Source organism: Perca fluviatilis, chromosome 1 (assembly GCF_010015445.1).
Source record: "Perca fluviatilis chromosome 1, GENO_Pfluv_1.0, whole genome shotgun sequence".
NCBI classification, from domain to species: Eukaryota; Metazoa; Chordata; class Actinopteri; order Perciformes; family Percidae; genus Perca; species Perca fluviatilis.
Genome location: NC_053112.1, coordinates 38620281 through 38638712, shown reverse-complemented (window position 1 = coordinate 38638712; position 18432 = coordinate 38620281). Strand labels below are relative to the sequence as shown.

Sequence of the window (18432 nt, the reverse complement as noted above, 5' to 3'; positions counted from 1 at the left end):
TATTTTTTATAAAGCTAACAACTGTGTCCGATTTCAAGTTAATGAATATTTGTGAATTCCAGAGGAATTCTAAGAGGAGGCTAGCTAGCTCTCATTGATAGAGCTCCATCCAGCCGCAGGCTCTATCAATGAGACTCATGGACAAGCGGCGTTTATTTTCCCAATCGTTTGTTTAAATAACTCAACACATTATAATTACACACATTATAAGATTAACTAGAATCTGTGGTAAGAGAATGCTGGCGTAACAAGCTCGCTGACCGCGCTTTCACTCACATACACCGGGCATTTAGCTAGCTAGCAGGAAGAGGGGAGTTGCAGGCCCTGGAGCTCTGTCAGAGCAGCGGCGTTTTGGTAGTAGTCCACCAGCCCAAACGGTGACTTTGCGCGGTATGAGGTGCTGTGGGCTGCAGCAGCGTGCCGGAGCTCAATCGGGCTCACAGCAAGCCCGGTGTTACACGGGGTCTGTGGAGGAAGGCGGCCTGAGCCAGGCGGCGACACCGGGCAGCACCCTCCTGAAGTCCGACACAGTCGGACAAAATTTGCAATTAGACATCAATTTTCGTAAAAGGCGCCCATATTTGACCTCTAAGTAGTTGATTTCTCGCATAAAAATTCTCAGAAGTGAATTTAATGGTAAAATAGCATATGAACAATGTATACATTTTGGAGATCTGCGCGACCTAGATTCAGAAGACTAACTGATCTCAGGTCAGTTGTGTAGCCTATGTAAATGTTGGGCGTGACCGTTCTCTTAATACACCCATGGGCTGACAAAGGTTCCGGTTTTTGGGAGGTTGACGTCAACTTCCAGCTTTGTTGGGATTCGCCCGTTTTCAGCGGCAGTTTCAAAATATGAAATTTTCATAGTAAAAGGGTGTCAATGGGATTTTGAGCTTCTATGTATGTCCTATTTACCCACCGAACTGTCGTTATTCAACTATGACAGGGTAAAATCGGTTTTGCATTCTATCACCCCTTTAAAGTGCTCATATTATGCTAATTTTCAGGTTCATAATTGTATTTAGAGGTTGTACCAGAATAGGGTTATATGATTTAATTTAAAAAAAACACCATATATTTTTGTTCCACTGCACATTACTGCAGCTCCTCTTTTCACCATGTGTGTTGAGCTCTCTGTTTCAGCTACAGAGTGAGACATCTCACTTCTCTTCCATCTTTGTTGGGAGTCGCACATGCGCAGTACCAAGGTAAGGACTACTAGCCAGTCAGTTGCAGAGTATGAGGGCGTGCCAAGCTAGCAGCTAGGCGAGCATTATAACGTGTGTTACAAAGTGACCCAAGTTTGGACTACAATAGAGCTGTTTGGAGCGGTTTGTGAACAGTGTTTTCTGTTAGAGATGGTCATTCCCTTTGGGGGGGACTTTGGGCTTTTTCACTTTGTAAACCTATTACATGCACAAAAAATATATATAACACAATAAAGGAAAGGGGAAAAGCCCAAAAGCATAATATGAAGACTTTAAAACAACAGTCAGGAGCCCATATAAGGATTGACATTTTTTTTTCTTGCTGTAATCATTCCTCCTGTTCATACTGGCCATTGAAAGTAAAGGTCGACTGATACTGAAACTGACTGAAACTGGTAGTTGATGAAACCGATATTTGGAACAGATATGCATTTACTGTACAGTAAAAATCTAAATCTTTTAATCAAACGATTCGGAATGTTACAAACTCCAACACCAAAGTTTGTTTAAATGCTTTAAGCAATCATTTAATATAACTTTATTTCTATATAAATTTAAACTTAATACAAAAGAAAAGAAGAAATAAAAACAAAAAAACCTTCCTGAAGTCTAAACATGCTAACAGTTTATTGCAAGTGTTGTAGATGGCTTACAGAGCTTTAGCAGAGCCAAAGTAGCGCACTTTTTAATGAATTAACTTTATTGGTTATCGGTCAAATAAAACACGGACACAGATCATCTGCAAATTGCCCAGATAAAGGTCGATCCTTAATTAAAAGATCCCTTCTTAACGTTAATTACATTCCCCATCACTTACATTGGGAGTGCCACACTAGGTAACTCCTGCCATTGGCCTTGATGTAGGCACTAGCATTACAACTGGAGCTGCTTCCCGAGCGCTGGACTATAGCTGCCCACGACTCCTAATTAGCTAGGATGGGTTAAATGCAAAGGATATATTACTCATATGTGTAAAATGTACCTGGCAAATAAAGATATTATTAGAAGAGATTGATTAATGGTCAGTATGAACAGGAGGAATAATTGCAGCAAGCAAAACCTATTGCAACCTTCTTCTTTTAACTGCTTTCTGGTCAAACTATTACAGAAAGTGCTGTTTCATTAGTGCATTAGTGAAGCTGAGTTTAGACGGAGGCATGGCAAACAAGTGCAACATGCTGAATATTGCGAAGATTTTATTATTTTATCCTAGAGCCTACCAATAGCTCTAAATGTAGGTTGTTTATTTTATTTATGCAAAACTTAACAATATACTTTCTAGGAGAAAGCTTGTAATTATATTTTGGTATACCATCACAAAGACATGAACAATGTCATTGGCCTGAGTTTCCACCATACAAGCAAAACCATGGTTGTGACTATCAACAGCATACGTGAATTTATGTAGGCATGTGGCAGTTTACCATTCACCTCCCTATTACTATCATCAACAGCATGTTTTTGTCAACATCAGGTAAACCTCCAATACTGAGTTATTTAAGTTATTACTTGATGTTAATGTCAATCTAAAATGAACATAGACAGGGCCAGGTGACACCGATGGCTCTGAAAATGCTTTCAAATAAAGAATTCATATTTCCTGTCAAAATGCTGCAGCACGTACAAGAGAGACAGAAAGAGAAGAAAAATTGAACCAAGGCTTAGTGGGGCCATTGGAGACGTGTGTGCGTGCGTGCGTGTGTGAGACAGGCAGAAGCAGATGGTGACAGAGCAGGCTTAAGCCAGACAGGCGAAAGCGAGGTAATGTGCCCCCAGACCTCAGGGGCATTTAGATCCTTGTGGCTCTGCAGCTCAGCTACAGTATATACATGCACTGTAAATAATTGCTTTTAATTTACAGCAGGATTAACCTGTTATTGTTAAATACAGCGCTTTACTGTTGATACAAAAGAGAATCTGTTAAAGGAATATGCCACCATTTGTTGAAATAGGATTATTCAATGTCTCTATATTTACAGTACAGGCCAAAAGTTTGGACACACCTTCTCATTCAATGTGTTTCTTTATTTTCATGACTATTTACATTGTAGATTCTCACTGAAGGCATCAAAACTATGAATGAACACATATGGAATAACTAAAAAGTGTACAAATAAACTGAAAATGTGGCATCTTATATTTTAGATTCTTCCAAAGTAGCCACCCTATGCTTTTTTTGATAACTCTGCAAACCCTTGTTGTTCTCTCAATGAGCTTCATGAGGTAGTCACCTGAAATGGTTTTCACTTCACAGGTGTGCTTTGTCAGGGTTAATTAGTGGAATTTTTTTCCCTTATTAATAAAAAAGCAAAGGGTTGCTACTTTGAAGAATCTAAAATATAATACATGTTTTCAGTTATTTCACACTTTTTTGTTAAGTACTTAATTCCATATGTGTTCATTCATAGTTTTGATCCCTTCAGTGAGAATCTACAATGTAAATAGTCATGGAAATAAAAAGGAAACGCATTGAATGAGAAGGTGTGTCCAAACTTTGGTCTGTATCGGAGAAGAATGCATTTTTAGTATCCCTGCATGCATTGTTCTAGATATTCGCAGCTTAGATGAATGGAATCACTTTGCCGTTAGCATGTCATGAGTAAAAGCGACCCCAACAAAAACAAAACCCAATTACTTCTTGTGGCCTGCATATAGCAATGCAGATTAAGACTAGACAATTTCCGCGGCAGGCAGGCAGCCCGCGGAGCTCAGTCAGGGCAGCGGCATTTGGTTGTCCAGCAACCCAGAAACAGTGACTTTGCCCCGGCCGCAGAGCCCCGCGGGCTGCCGATATCTCTGTGCCCGAGTAGCAGTGCTTCGGCTGCAGCCTACTTCCACCCAATATAGTCCCAAGTCAATATCTACCTAGGAAATAGTCTAGTTGTAATCTGCATTGCTATTTTTACTCGTTGTGAATACGCAGGCCTCAGGAAGTAATTAGGTTTTGTTTTTGTTGTTGTTGGGGTCACTTTTACTCAAGACATGCTAACGGCAACAAAGGATTCCATTCATTACGCTAAGCTAAGCTAGCGGCGGCGGCCTAAGACAATGCATGCACTGAGACAAAAATGCGTTTGCCCACCTATATAAATATAGAGGAGACGGTGAATAACCCTATTTCATCATGCAGTATTTTTTGCATTTTGATAAGAGCAACTTCACCTGAACTGCACATATGAAGCAGGATCTGTACTTTTCTTCATTCATCCCCAACTTACTAATTATTTGGTAAGTAGCAATTTTATTTAATTCATAAATCAGTGCAAAGTCTATCAGGGATGTTTCCAGTTTATTTGCATTTCTGAATACACATGTGCTTGTCATGATAGAAGGATTCAACAGCTAGCTAGAATTTCGGAGATGATTGCCTAATAGGTCAACACAAAGAGGCCATTTTAATTTCTAAATTTCTAAGTTAATGTGTGGACACATGTATTTTGCCAGTGAATTCATGAAGCATAATCATAGTCTTGACAGTGTAAAACTTTTACAGTCTGGGGAGGTGTTATTTGTGTTCTGTTTCGGAAACTGTACAACGGTTTGGACGTTCCAGGCTAATTTGGATGGCTGAGGGCTTAGTTTAGGTTTAGGTTACTTTTGTATTTTTATGCTCCACATTGTGATAAGAGGAAATAAGGGGAATGCTGATTTTTTATATGAGAAGCTGCAATGTATTTTGGAACTCAGGTGTTGTTTAATATGCAATTGTTCTTGCGGTGAAGTTTCCAACTTTATCAAAATAAAAAGTCAAGTGCACTAAAAAGCTCTCTTTTTGATCTCACACAACTATTCCCATGTGTATAATCTGCTAAATCAGTATTAATTTAGGTGAAAATTGGTTTATTAGGCTAAAAAATACAAATACAAGAAATCAGTCAACTGCAAGATACTGAAAAAGACAGACACTGCCAGTGCAGTGTGATGAAACACTTCACGAGTTGGTGTTGGGGAGGATGAGAGGAACCAACCAGACATAGCTGGGCTCACCTAAACATGCAGTGTCAGCTATGAAATCAAACTCCCTCATACGGAGTAGTACTGGATTTCTTCTACTCAATAGTTGTCCAGGGTGAGAAGTGCTGCGTAGGGCTGTGCAAATAATAAAATTTTAATCAGGATTAAGGTTTCGTCTCCTAACGATCCCCAGAACATTAATCGAGAAAAAATATTATTTTGCACATTAGGTCTTGCAAGTAAACTCTTATTTTGTTTTGTGTTCTGAATGAGAAAAAAGTGTGAAAAGTATTAAGGGAAATTTCACAGTTTGAGGTGTTTTCACTGTTTCACTATGTTTTAAGTTCAATAATTGCAAATTTCCAAAAGTCAATGAGTAATCGTGTTAAATAATTGTGATTTCAATATTGACCAAAATAATCATGATTATGATTTTTTCCATAACCGAGAAGCCCTAGTGCCACGTTGCTTTTAGGGACAAGGGTTACATGTCTGTGTGTAGAAGAACCATGAATAAACAAAACAAGGTCTGTTCACTGGGGGCACTGGGGTGAAGAGAGGGGCTTAGCGATCAATAACTAATTAATTTTGTCTAGTAGTACTAGTTTAAGACCTTCTTGTAATGTTGCTTTGCTTTTCCCCTCTTATGTTTCCATGAGTTTCATAAGTCTTGTAGTACCTGGGGTGACCTCCTGCACCAGGATGGGGGTCTGGGTGGACAGAGTGAGGCCATGAGAGTTGAGGTTGGGGTCCCGTTGGATCTGAACGGTGAAGCGGAATGGGTAATTCCTCTGATCAGAGCCACTGCTCTCTGCTGACTTCCCATCCACTGCAATCCGTTCTCTGGAGAGGAGCAGGTGGACATCAATTAAAAAAACAAAAAGACATATTCAGTCTATATATTGAGTCTTTTTTTGTGTGTGTGGCATTTTAGGCCTTTATTTGATAGGACAGCTTAGATATGAAAGGGGAGAGAGAGAGCGGGAATGACATGCAGCAAAGGGCCACAGGTTGGAACCTAATACGTGGCCACAGTGGTGAGGACTGAGTCTGTGAATATGGGCGTGCTCTACCAGGTGAGCTACCCAGGCGCCCACAATTCAGAATCTTACTTTGCGTATTATGGATTTGCATTTCTGCTCAGGCACTTTGATCGGTTCTGTGGTGAACAACTGCATATTATTAGAAGGAAATGGAGAGAACCAATACATACAACAAACAAAAGTAGCAAAATACAGCATCAACTCTTTGATTATTTGAAGGACAAAGCTAATGCAAATGGCCTGATGGGTCACTAATGTGAATTTCCCATGATCTCCTACATTAACTAATGAATTTAAGTATGACAAAGAGGAGGGTATACCTGCTCAGAGAGTGAGACCTGCTGCCTAGGTCTCGGGAGCGTCTCAGCCATCGTCCCACCACCTGCTCCACCCGGCTGGTTCTACGGGAAGGGGAGCGGCTCCTGTCCTGCGCCTCCATTTACCTACAAGTGGGCAAAGGTCAAAGGAGTTATACATTCATACAGCATAACTGGATAAATGGCTTAACATTACCGACAAAGTGCCAGTGCAGTGTGATGAAACACTTCACGTGTACATCAAACAGGAGGAAGACAGCTCAGGTGTTAAAACCCTTATCAAAACCAGATTTCCTGAATGGTGAAAAGCAAGCTCAAGTGTTTTCTGTCCATTTAAAAAACAGAAATATTATGAGAGAACGTCAAATGTTTGTCTTTTCAAATCCAACTCCATAAGATTGTTGCAATCAGGATAGAAGAAATAGGCAAGTTAAAGGTCCCATGGCATGAAAATTTCACTTTATGAGGTTTTTTAACATTAATATGAGTTTCCCCACCTTGCCTATGGTCCCCAATTGGCTTGAAATGGCGATAGGTGTAAACCGAGCCCTGGGTATCCAGCTCTGCCTTTGAGAAAATGAAAGCTCAGATGAGCTGTTCTGGAATCTTCTCCTTATGAGGTCATAAGGAGCAAGGTTACCTCCCCTTTCTCTGCTTTGCCCGCCCAAAGAATTTGGCCAACCCATGAGAGAGAGACATCATGGCTTTCAAACGAGAAAAGTGGCAGTTGGTCAAGGCCCCACCCTCCACCTTGCCCCTCCCTCTCTCCTCCTCAATAGCTAAAGACACAGACTACGTTTACAAGCTGTCAATTTTCGGGTTATGGTCGGGTTAAGGTCACTATTCGGGTTTCTGAAACATTCGGAATAACCCGTTTACATGCGTGAGCAGAGAGAGTTACTCCTGTATACATGGCATTTGTAATCAAATGGCAATATCCCGACGTAAACGGCGACGCACGGTTAGCGTCTGGACGTAGCCTACGGACAACCTTAAGACGCAATAACTTTTCGGTCACCTTCTTATAAATCTCACTATCTCGGTACTTTCTGCCGTCAACAAAAGACATTATATTCATGTTTTTCACCACACTAATAAAGAAATTGGTTTCCTCCTGGCTCCAAAAGTGTGGTGCGTGCGGCCGGTCTCGCCATGTTTACCTCTACTTCTTGTTTACTTCCGGTATACTGCGCGCAGGTTTTCTGCATTGACATATATATATATATATAACTATATTATTATAGTATATAATTATTATTATAACTATGTTTTCTGGCGCATACAAGAAGTTCCTCTACTCAAAAGACCAAGATTCCTTGCGAATAGAACATGCGCAGAACACAAATCAATGTTCCTTTTGATGGAGATATGCCGATACGCGTTTACATGACCAAAATTTCGGGTTAGAAAAGGGGTAACCCAGGTAGCATATTCGGTTTTTAAAACCGGAATATGAGCATATTCGGGTTTTTGCCGGTGTTTACATGGCCGTGCGCGACCGGGTTATTGCTAATATTCCGGTTTTGAACGGGTTATTGGCTGCATGTAAACGTAGTCACAGAAATGGCATGTTCTGAGGAAAGCTCATTGTGGGACTGGCTCTAGTGGCTGTAATTCTGCACCAAGGCTGAATTTTGGGAAAGAGACTTCAGATACAGTATTAGGGGACCACTAAGGTCTATATAAAAGCATCCAAAGAGCACCATGTCATCGGACCTTTAATCCCAAGAGTAGGGCTGTGCAACTAATCAATTTTACAATTTAAGCTCCTAATGATAAAAAAAACACAGAATAATCAAGAAAAAAGTTTTTTTGCACATTACATTTTGCAACTAAACTCTTACGTTGGCTACACACTGGATGCATGGCGTGGGCGCGGCGTTTCTGTGGCGTGTCAGTTGCGTGGCAGCTGCATGGCGTTTTCTATGTCTTTGCACACCAGAAACGTGCCTGATGCGGCGCTGCTGCTGCTAGCCTTGTCTGGACACATGGATGTTTCCCATTGATTTACTGCACTCAAGCAATAGTATACTTCATATTAAATACATACTGATTTGATTAGAGCAAAAACAACGTCGGCAGTATTGACGGCAAAATAGGCTACAGAATATTTCGTTCTGTATGGACAGGTGCAATATTTGAAAATCGATAATTATTTATTATTTTTTTAAATTACATTTCTATCTTCATTTACGTAACATCAAAATGTCATTTATTAAATGCCTTCGTGTCAAAATAACATATGAACATCTTTTCCTATTCTATTTTGCCACGCTTGCGTGTCGCATGAAAAATAGGCGTCGGTCCTATTTCTAGCATGCACGCGTTTTCGGCTGAGATGTGCCTGAGATGTGCGTGTCATACAGGCAGTGTGGAAGCTCTAACCTGTTAACATGGGAGCCGAAATAAAAACGGACACGCCATGCAGCTGACACGCTCACGCCACGCAGCACGTGTGTAGCTGGCCTTACTTTGTCTTGTTCAAAAAAAGATTTCAAACGGGAAAAGTATTAATGGAAATTTACCAGTTCAAGGTGTTTTTTACTGTAGATTTGTGAACTTTTTTTTCACAGTTTTTTAAGTTCAATAATCTTTCCAAAAGTCATGTTAAATAATCGTGATTTCAATATTGACCAAAACAATCTGAATTATGATTTTTTCCATAATCGAGCAGCCCTACCCAGGAGTGAAAATATCTTGCCAAATGCAGTGCTTCAGAGACACAGCAGACACACATTTGGCTTGGTACTGGGACCTCTGAGGCCAACAATGATGTCATGTGTGACTTCATGCAGCCAAATAGGCTTTTAGCCTGAGTTATGGGCCAATTGCCTGTTGCATTCAAGCCTCAGTAAACATCAATATCAATAATTCCTAATTATCAATAAGGATGGTGTATCTTTTAGATGGGTCCCTGTTGTGTTTGCTGTGAGGCAGGTGGTTGGCATAAATGATTGTTGACAGGCCGTGGTGGTTGGTGAGCTGCTGGTAATGGACATGGGTCGCCTCTGGAGTCTATGTGGGGTTTAGTCAGGCTAATACATAGAGCTGGACTTGGGAGTTAATGGGTCTTTGCGGAACCTTGCAATATTCTAGGTAATGCTATATCAGCTTACAAAAACACACAAGGGGTTTAAGAAAAAAATTTATACACTTGAGTATCGCGAAATTTTATTATGCAATACTGTATTGATTTTTCAAAAACACAATATTGATTTTTTTTTAGTTTACGTTCAAAAATATTCATGGTAAGACAGTGGTTCACGTTTATGTTGTGTTTAAACCCCCTATCACTAGATGGCTATGCTGATCTATGCAGTTCAGCTTGTTTTCATTCCGGCTCGTCATCGTTCAAAAAAAAAAAACCTATCCAGATAAATCGCTCCATCCGGAGAGAGTAAATTTGATTGTGGTTGGATGAGAAGTATAAACATATACCATTCCGACACCCTATTGGTTTGTACGCGATCCATCGCAGCTGCACAGACCCGGTGCTAATACGCCACCAGTGTCTTAACGACCGTTATCTACCGGACCGAATAGCAACGCAGATTTCGGTGCCTTATTTAGGTGCTACTTAAATGACTGCGCTTCTCTCTGATGCTCCGAAAACGGACGTTAGAGGGAACTGAAACATCGCCGCACGGGACGCTAGTTAATGCTACACTCGGCAGCAGGTGACGTTAGCCTAACGTTAGCTAGTAGCTGGAGTAAACACGGTTAAAATGCTGACAGCTAAACGGTGTAAAAGTGTCTGTATTTCACTGGAGAGGATTCTAACACCAGACTGTAGCTGCCGTTGTCTGAAAAACACAGAAGAGATGTGTCACCTTTTTCAGCCCTTCTGAATTTGCACTATGATTTTAATATAACATTATCATAGTCATTATGGCCTTTAGAAAAAAAATATTTTGTGGAGGTGGGGTAGTGCACTATAGGCCCCTGTGGGCCGGGCTAAGCTTTTGTCCTTTTTGGCATTTTTTCCCCTTACATTACATTTACTTTTATACTTTAAGTAGTTTTGAAACCAGAACTTTTACACTTTTACTTGAGTAAAAAGCTTGAGTTGATACTTCAACTTCTACAGAAGTCTTTTCAAACCCTAGTATCTATACTTCTACTTGAGTAATGAATGTGAATACTTTTGACACCTCTGTGGCTGAACTCTGGCCTACTTTAGCATACCAAAATTAGTTCACTAAGAACCTGTGAACCACAATCTCAAACTGGCAGTTTGATTTTCTGTGTACTGAATTGTTTACCTAAAGTAAACTTCTTTGACTTTTATTTATATCATCTATATCGTCTTTTTTAAAATAGTTTTTCTAAAATTATACTATAAAAAAATCCCAATATATCGCCTTATCGAAATATATCACAATGTATTGAATCGTGATCCATGTATCATGATATGTATCTAGGTTGCTGCCTCAGTCTGCTGTAGCCTATTGTTCGTCTTTATGCATGTACTGTATGTGGCTGCTGGTCCATGTTTGCTTTACTGTTAGTTGTTATGCATCTGTGACTGCCTGTTTGTCTGCTTCAATTGTTAGTTTGTATGTCTATTTTATAGTGTTTTACCATGTGTCATTTCTAAGAGCCTAACCAGGGACAAGAACTGCAAATTAGCCTATGGCTCCAAGTCCCATATAGATGTAACAAAGCCTATATGTATTGTCTCTAACAAATGAACTGATAAAATAAAAAAAAATAATCTGACATTTTCTTGAATAATTGATGGATCATATATTGATCTATAAAATGTTGGTGAATAGTAATAAAAGCTCATTATAAAAATATATACAATACAGAGCTAAGGGTGACATATTCAAACAAAAATCACATTATGGCAAAGAAAAACTCACATTCTCATATTTGAGAAGCTGAAACCAACAAGTTCCTCTCTTTATCTATCTTCTTCCTTATCAGTATTATTATTCTTGTTATTGAATGTTGTTAGTGTAACATTTACTACCACTTGACAACTTTATTACTAATTTGTTCTCTGCTCTAAATGCAGACAACTATCTGCTCTGATCCACTGTCTCTCAATCACACACCCGCTATGCACACATTACGCTACTCTTATACAGTACCAATGGAATATGTAAACATGTGGATCGTAATTAAACCCGTCCTTGGCCAATTTCACACAGTACAGTAGTACTGCGAGCCTCAAAGCTTGCGCGATTGCATTTTATAAGTCGTTTTCTTCATCTACTCTCATTTGCATACATCACATGGAATGAGGGAAGTGTGAGTGCATGTACAGCCCACAGGGCCAGGTGTTTTAGACCCTCTTTTTCAGAGGCGCCCAAAATCTTTTATGTGAAAAAAAATGCCCACAGGCCAAAAATAATATGAAATTACATTACATCCAATTGTATTATATTTCATAGCATTCTGAATCTAAAATAACATTTTGAAATAATAACAGCTCTTTAATCTGCCTTAGATTAACTTTATTCATTTGCAGAGATGATCCATATGCTTCTTTTGGGAGCATAAACATATTTAAAAATGAAAGACATCTTTCTGACTGCAAGGTGCTTTATATTGCTGTAAAACTCAGATTAAGTAATTATTAGCTACACAAAATGTACATTCCTTAGTCATTATGGTTAGGATTTTTATTTTTTTTATTTATTTATTTTTTTAAATAAGAGGAGAATAGGCATGTGCATGTCAAATGCCATCGTGGGCCAAAACAAACTTGGCCCGTCTATTTGGTTAGATTGTTAGATTAAACGGTGTTCTAATACACTGCAATATCAATTGGATTTTGATTAATCGTTTAGCCCAACTATACTTGTACACGTAAATTTGTCTTTAGTGATAAGGATCACTCACACTGTGTTGTTTGCTCTTTAGTAAGTGGTTTACTGTTGATCTTTTATTATTTTGCTGAGAATACTCACACAGGCTTGTTAAAAGAAATCAAACATTAGCCAGGAATACAAGTATTAGCTCTTTAGTTCAAGCTCTTAGAGACACACACGCCCACGCATGCACACGCCTTTGTCATTAGACGTTACCTAATACCCCCTTCACATCATCAAAAGGCTGAACCTACTCGACTGTGACTGAGGAATAGATACTCATGAACTTGTGAGCATTCGTAGAGTCACCTTAATCTGAATGACGGAAAGATGGAAAAGCATATAAGCAGTAAATGAATAAGTGAACAGATGAGTGAATGAATCATTTAGAGTAATAAAGCAATCAATGGTCAAAAAAGTGGATAGATGAGTCCAAAAACAATGAATGAGTGAATGGATGGGTGGATGATAGATGGAGGCAGATAATTGAATGGATTAATAGATGGATGGAATGAATGATCTCAGCGGGTCGGTTCCTCAGTGAGGAAGGAATCTCCCCCAGACGGCCGCTACTGATGATGGGCATTAGCACGATCCATTAGAGAAAACAAGAGGGCAGGGAGGGAGAGGAGGAGTTAGATCATCATGGTACAGTATGCATCAGTTACAGTATGATGACCTAACTCCTGAATGAAGAAAACTGAATGAAAGGAGGATAGAAAACATAGACAGTGATAAAAGGTGAGAGAGGAGGAGGGCTCAGTGATGAAAGTGGTGAGTGACACACCCAGACAGCAATGTCTACTGGGGATCCTGAGTCATAAGCACATTATCTATCCATCTGTCTGCGAACACCCCTCTCCTGCTTCTCTCTCTCCCCCTTTACATCTCTTCCATAGCTCACTCTTCCTGTTTGCTTCACTCTCACAGTATCTCACTTCTCAGGTTACAGAGACACAATGCAGAAGTGTACTTAGGTTCGTTGGGGTCAGAAAAACCCAACTAGCTCACCAGCGTGGTGATCTCACCAGTGAAATGGATACATACGCAAATAAAAAGAAACGTAAAGCCCTCCTGAATCGTGGATTTCCAGAGGAGTTACATCATTCTAAAAGCGGATGATCATCAGGGATGGATTGCAGCCAAATGTCTGAGCATTTAAACTGTCAAACACTGGGACAAAGCCTTCATACACCTCTAATCCCCTTTAATCCCATAAACATGTTTCCCTTCTCAAGTGACTTTAATTGACTATACTGATGAAGTACAAGCCCTGTTGTCAGAGCCGACCAGACATTCTGTATGAGCAAACTAAGCGGCTGCTTAGGGCCCCGTGGCTACCAGAGGGCCCCCAAAAGCATAGAAAATGAGTCACCCAGTTAAATGACATCGGCACTCAAAGACCCAGCCAAGTTTGGCGAAAAGATACCACAGCTCCCGACAACCTGCTAGAAACCGACGTAGCACGGAGGCCACCCAGCTCACCATCCAACGCCTGCACACTAACCAGCAGGATCCCCAGCAGAGAAGTAGCAGTCGGTGTTCAATTCCTCTACACTTGCCTCAGTGGCCCCTCTGACACAGAAGAGGCTGCTTACTTTTTCTTTAAAGAATTTTTTTTTGTGCCATTTTAGGCTTTTATTAGTGACAGCTTAGACATGAAAGAGGACAGAGAGGCAGAAAAACATGCAGGAAAGGGCCACAGGTCGGAATCAAACCCGCAACCTCTGCGTCAATGACTGAGCCTCTATATATTGGCACTTGCTCTACCACTACGCCACCCAGGCACCCAAAAGGCTGCTTTCTTAAAAAAATACCTTTATTAGGGAATTTTTAACAATATTATACAGTACATATAATGTATAATATTGTTGAACAATTCTATAAATGGTAACTGCAGATTCTGTAAAAAAAGTTTTCCTATCGACGCATATCGGACAAGATATACACCAATACAGATACATAGCGAGTGATGGGCCAATATCGACCCGTAATATCGGCGAACCAATATCAGTTCTTCAGCTTTATTTTTAAATACACAAGTTGATGATTCAGTGCCAAGTGAAGTGGTAATGCATTACAATGTGAAGCCCCCCAAACCAAATCTTGCTTAGGGCCCCCAAAAGGTCTAGGGCCACCGCTGCCAGTGGTCTAATCCATTGTGGTAAAATTGTGTTGAAGGAAAGATTAGGCACAGCGTGTTGCGAAAAAAAAAAAAAAAAAAAAAAAAAGGTGTGGAAAAAAAAAAAAAAAAAAAAAAAAAAAAAAAAAAAAGGTGTAACATTAGAGGCTGCTGGGAATGTTATACTGTACTTCCCTCTCATATGAACCACAAGACATCGGATTTCTCGGTCTTACACTTTTCACAAATACTCGTGTTGCATCCATTGCTGACTGTTGCAGTTACCATTGGTTTCTCATAAGGAAATCATTAATTTTAAGCATTTTCTACTCTTGTAGTCATCATTGTTTATTAATTTTGGATTATAAGATTGATGAGCCATGAGATAGATTTTTGGAAAGGCTGACTTGTGACTGGAAGGTTTCTAGGTTGAACACTGGGACTGACAATAAGTTGTTTCCACACCTAAAGTTCAGTTCAGTCAACAGACCAAAGAACAAATTAGTTCTAATTTGTTTAGCATCTACACTGACCTATAACGAACAAACCAAGTTACAAACAACAGACTGACAAGTGATGCTGTACTGAACTGCACTTATGCATCGGTTTATCTTCTCTGGTGGTCACAAAGAGCAAACAAAGAAATAGGCGGTTTTGAGCGTAATTAGTCTGCAACTACAACTGGAACTCATATGTGATGAATTATTAAGGACAGCTAGAAAGAAGACGAACACTATTACGAATCTTGTTCCGTAATAGTGGGAGGGGGGCAGTTGCTTTGTGATTGTTGTGTTTCACACAGTTTACAATGAGAAACTGCCAGAACACACAATAACACAACACCCATCTGATTTAACACCTTTTCACTTTCTGATGTATCAGGGGAAATCTATGGTTTGCTTATTGCTTACAAGATTACAGTATTTCCCAGACAGTTCCCACAATCAACACATGAATCATGTAAATTGACTAGCATTTAGCTTTTGAATTCATTTACAAACTACGAACTATCACACAATTGTCCGGGTTGCATTGCAACCAGAAATAAACCACAACAGAATTCACAGATTGAGACTCAAACGTGTTTCTGAAAACATTTTAAGCGAGAAACAGTTGCTGTATCTGTCCGTTTTTACATACAGGAAAATCCCGTATTTTTGGCGGGCTGGAAAATCGTGTTCACATGTGTTGCGTTCGTGGTGTTTGTCACGCTCATCCCGCTTGTCATTTCCGCTAAGTGTTTAACATAAGTGTTCCTTTTGGAACAATACTAACCATCGAAAGTGGGCACTACGGCAGTAAGTGGTCAGTGCACATTAGCAGTGTACTGACGGAAGTATAAGGAATGAGACACCAAAGTAAAAAAAAAAAAGGTAGCCAATGTGTGTTGCACTTTATTCTTTGTTATTATGTGGCATAATTATAAAACACATTTAGAAAAGAAAAAAAAAGACCATGTGGTTTCATACAGTAGTTCCCAACTTTTTTGGCCTAAATCAATGTCTATTTCTGACTCCCCATTATGTCAACCAGTTCAATGCTTGATTTGAATAGTTTAAAAAAAAATCTAAAACCAAAGCTTTCCAATCTTGTTGACCACCTTGCAGATATGAAAGCAGAAGGATGATCAATGATTAATTTAGCCTATAGTGAATTTAAAGTGATTCAATATATTTTGTGTGTAGTGCTTCACAATAAAACAACCGTTAACAGGGAAATAATGGTCAAATGTAAATACAAAGAATGATGAAAGCCATTACTCATAAATCATTTATAACTAAGTTTATAAATTCGCCTTTGATTGACATTACACAGAACGCTGTGTAGCCTACAAAAGTAACTCACATCAGTGACGTTGACCAAGTGACTTAAATCCAACTCATCCTGATGTGCCAATGCCACAAATCTGTGACTGAGTAAACATCTGAGACAAATACTGGTAATTTGTAAATATAAATACATTATTTTGTGATACTATATTATACTTTGTATAAAAAATAAAATCACCCCCAACCCTTAAGTTCAAATGTATTTTTTTTCCGTGGACTTAAATCATTGTTTTATTAATATTATTTATATTATGCCATTGCTGTCTTGGCATTTGGCCTTTTGTGCCCTCAAAATAACTGACAACACCAAAGGCCAAGTGGCCTTGCCCCTAAAATGGTGAAATTCCAGGCCTGGTCTTGACAAAGAGGCATTTAATCATCGGCCCAAACACTTAAAGCCTGTACAGCTACAGCATGTGCTGCCAGGTACTTGCACTCCCTAGTGATGTTGTTGTTGTTGCTGGCAGTGTTACAACACAGCACCAATCTGGCAACCCCACTGTAGGGACAGGTGTAAGAGACAACTTCAGGTCTACTGAATCAGCTCTACAAATTCAATCTACATCTATCCATTTCAGTTTGGTATTTTACCACAGTGTCTTTAAGAGATAAGCTAGCTGTATCTCTCTACTTCCAGTATTTGGCTTGTTAGAGATGGAGTTTATAGTATTTTCTTCATCTTGTGTAAAGACAGCAAACAGCTAATATTGGCCTATTCATGTAACTGAGAAATGAAATGTCTCCTGTAGATCTGTTACTGTGGCATGTTGCTCATACAATGCTCATACAATTGCCCTGGTGAAAGAGAAGTTCCTTTTCACACTGGTCCTTCCTTGGATTTCATCTAGATTAGCATCTGTTGTCTCTTCTTTTCGCATTAATGTTTTGCTGCAATCATCATGCCCTCCCTCGCTTGTGTGTCCCCCTCCTTCTCTTTGAGGTTATTAGATTAGATTGTTTAACGGTAGGAGGAATCAGATTTCTGTTTTGTTTCTCTGCGCCTCTAACACAACGGCTTAAGAAAAACTCCACTCTCAGAGAATTACACATCACATATAATATCATGTCATACCACATATAATATTTGTGTACATTGTCTTTGATTTTCAACATTATACATAATTCATTTCGTAATGAAAGGCTGACATTTGTATGGATTCTATTCTATGTTCATAGGTCTGACATACTCAAAACAAACTTTTTTGCAATCACAAAGGTGTTTACGTTTAGTGCTTTGAAGGATTTATTTTCATTATTTCTTCCGTAGTGATGATAAAGGTTACAATTAAATGCATTGAATGTAATATTTTAATATTGCCAAACCGTTTAACTGTGGTGTGCTGCTGGAATGTCAATAACACCTACGAGGAGTTACCGAAATACCAAAACGTGCAGGTGAAGAAAACCTTTCAACTTGCTTAATTGTGATTTTAAAAACCTGCTATCTACTGTACAGTAGATGATTTTTTTCGGATCAAATTCCATTGTAGCTGCTCTGGACATCAATCAACGTGATGTCATGTCTAGGCTTTCCCCAGGAAATGCATAGCGGAGGTGGTAAGCTCTCCCATCCAGACAAGAGAGGTCAAACTGAGGCTGTGATCTGATTTATAACAACTCTCTGGTCATTCATGCAATTGAGGAAGGCCAAATTGTTGGCCGAAACATTGTGTGCCTTATTTGCACTATTAAAGTATTTTTTCGGAGCGTGCAGACTTTACCTTCTTTGAACATTCATGCAATTAACACCGACATATTGAAAAAGCATGAGTGTACTATGAGTAAACTAACTTGATTCAGACCAGATTGGATAAAACGTGTCCATCTGAGGATTATCTACCTTAATAACTTTGACTGGCAGACTTGCTCGGTTTCTCTGTTTGTACACTGAGTTTTTCCTCACCAGAGGCCTGTACTACGAATCAAGATCAACATGCCCTGGATTGATTTCAATTACCAGGCTTCATCTAACCTAACAACCGCGGTCCTGCATAAGCTGTGTCACGACGGTGGTTATCAACTAGTTCAATCAACCCAGGGTTTCCCAATCCAGCGACGAGCGCGCGTTCACATGAAAGAGGCGGTGTTTGCACAGCACGACCAATCACAAACATCTACCAGAGCTGCATATTTTACA

General features: G+C 39.5%; 1 protein-coding gene across 2 annotated transcripts in view; it reads right to left on the bottom strand.

Annotated features, from left to right (window-relative positions):
* The window catches only part of LOC120556643 (FERM and PDZ domain-containing protein 1), a 56813-nt gene that overhangs the window by 23631 nt on the left and 14750 nt on the right, over positions 1 to 18432 (bottom strand). For both annotated transcript variants that reach the window (XM_039796290.1, XM_039796282.1), the window contains exons 3-4: positions 6529 to 6651; positions 5845 to 6008 (exon numbers count right to left, since the gene is read on the bottom strand). In XM_039796290.1, the coding sequence (XP_039652224.1) occupies positions 5845 to 6008; positions 6529 to 6647 (283 nt within the window). In that variant the 5' untranslated portion in view covers positions 6648 to 6651. The remainder of the gene's footprint in view (positions 1 to 5844; positions 6009 to 6528; positions 6652 to 18432) is intronic.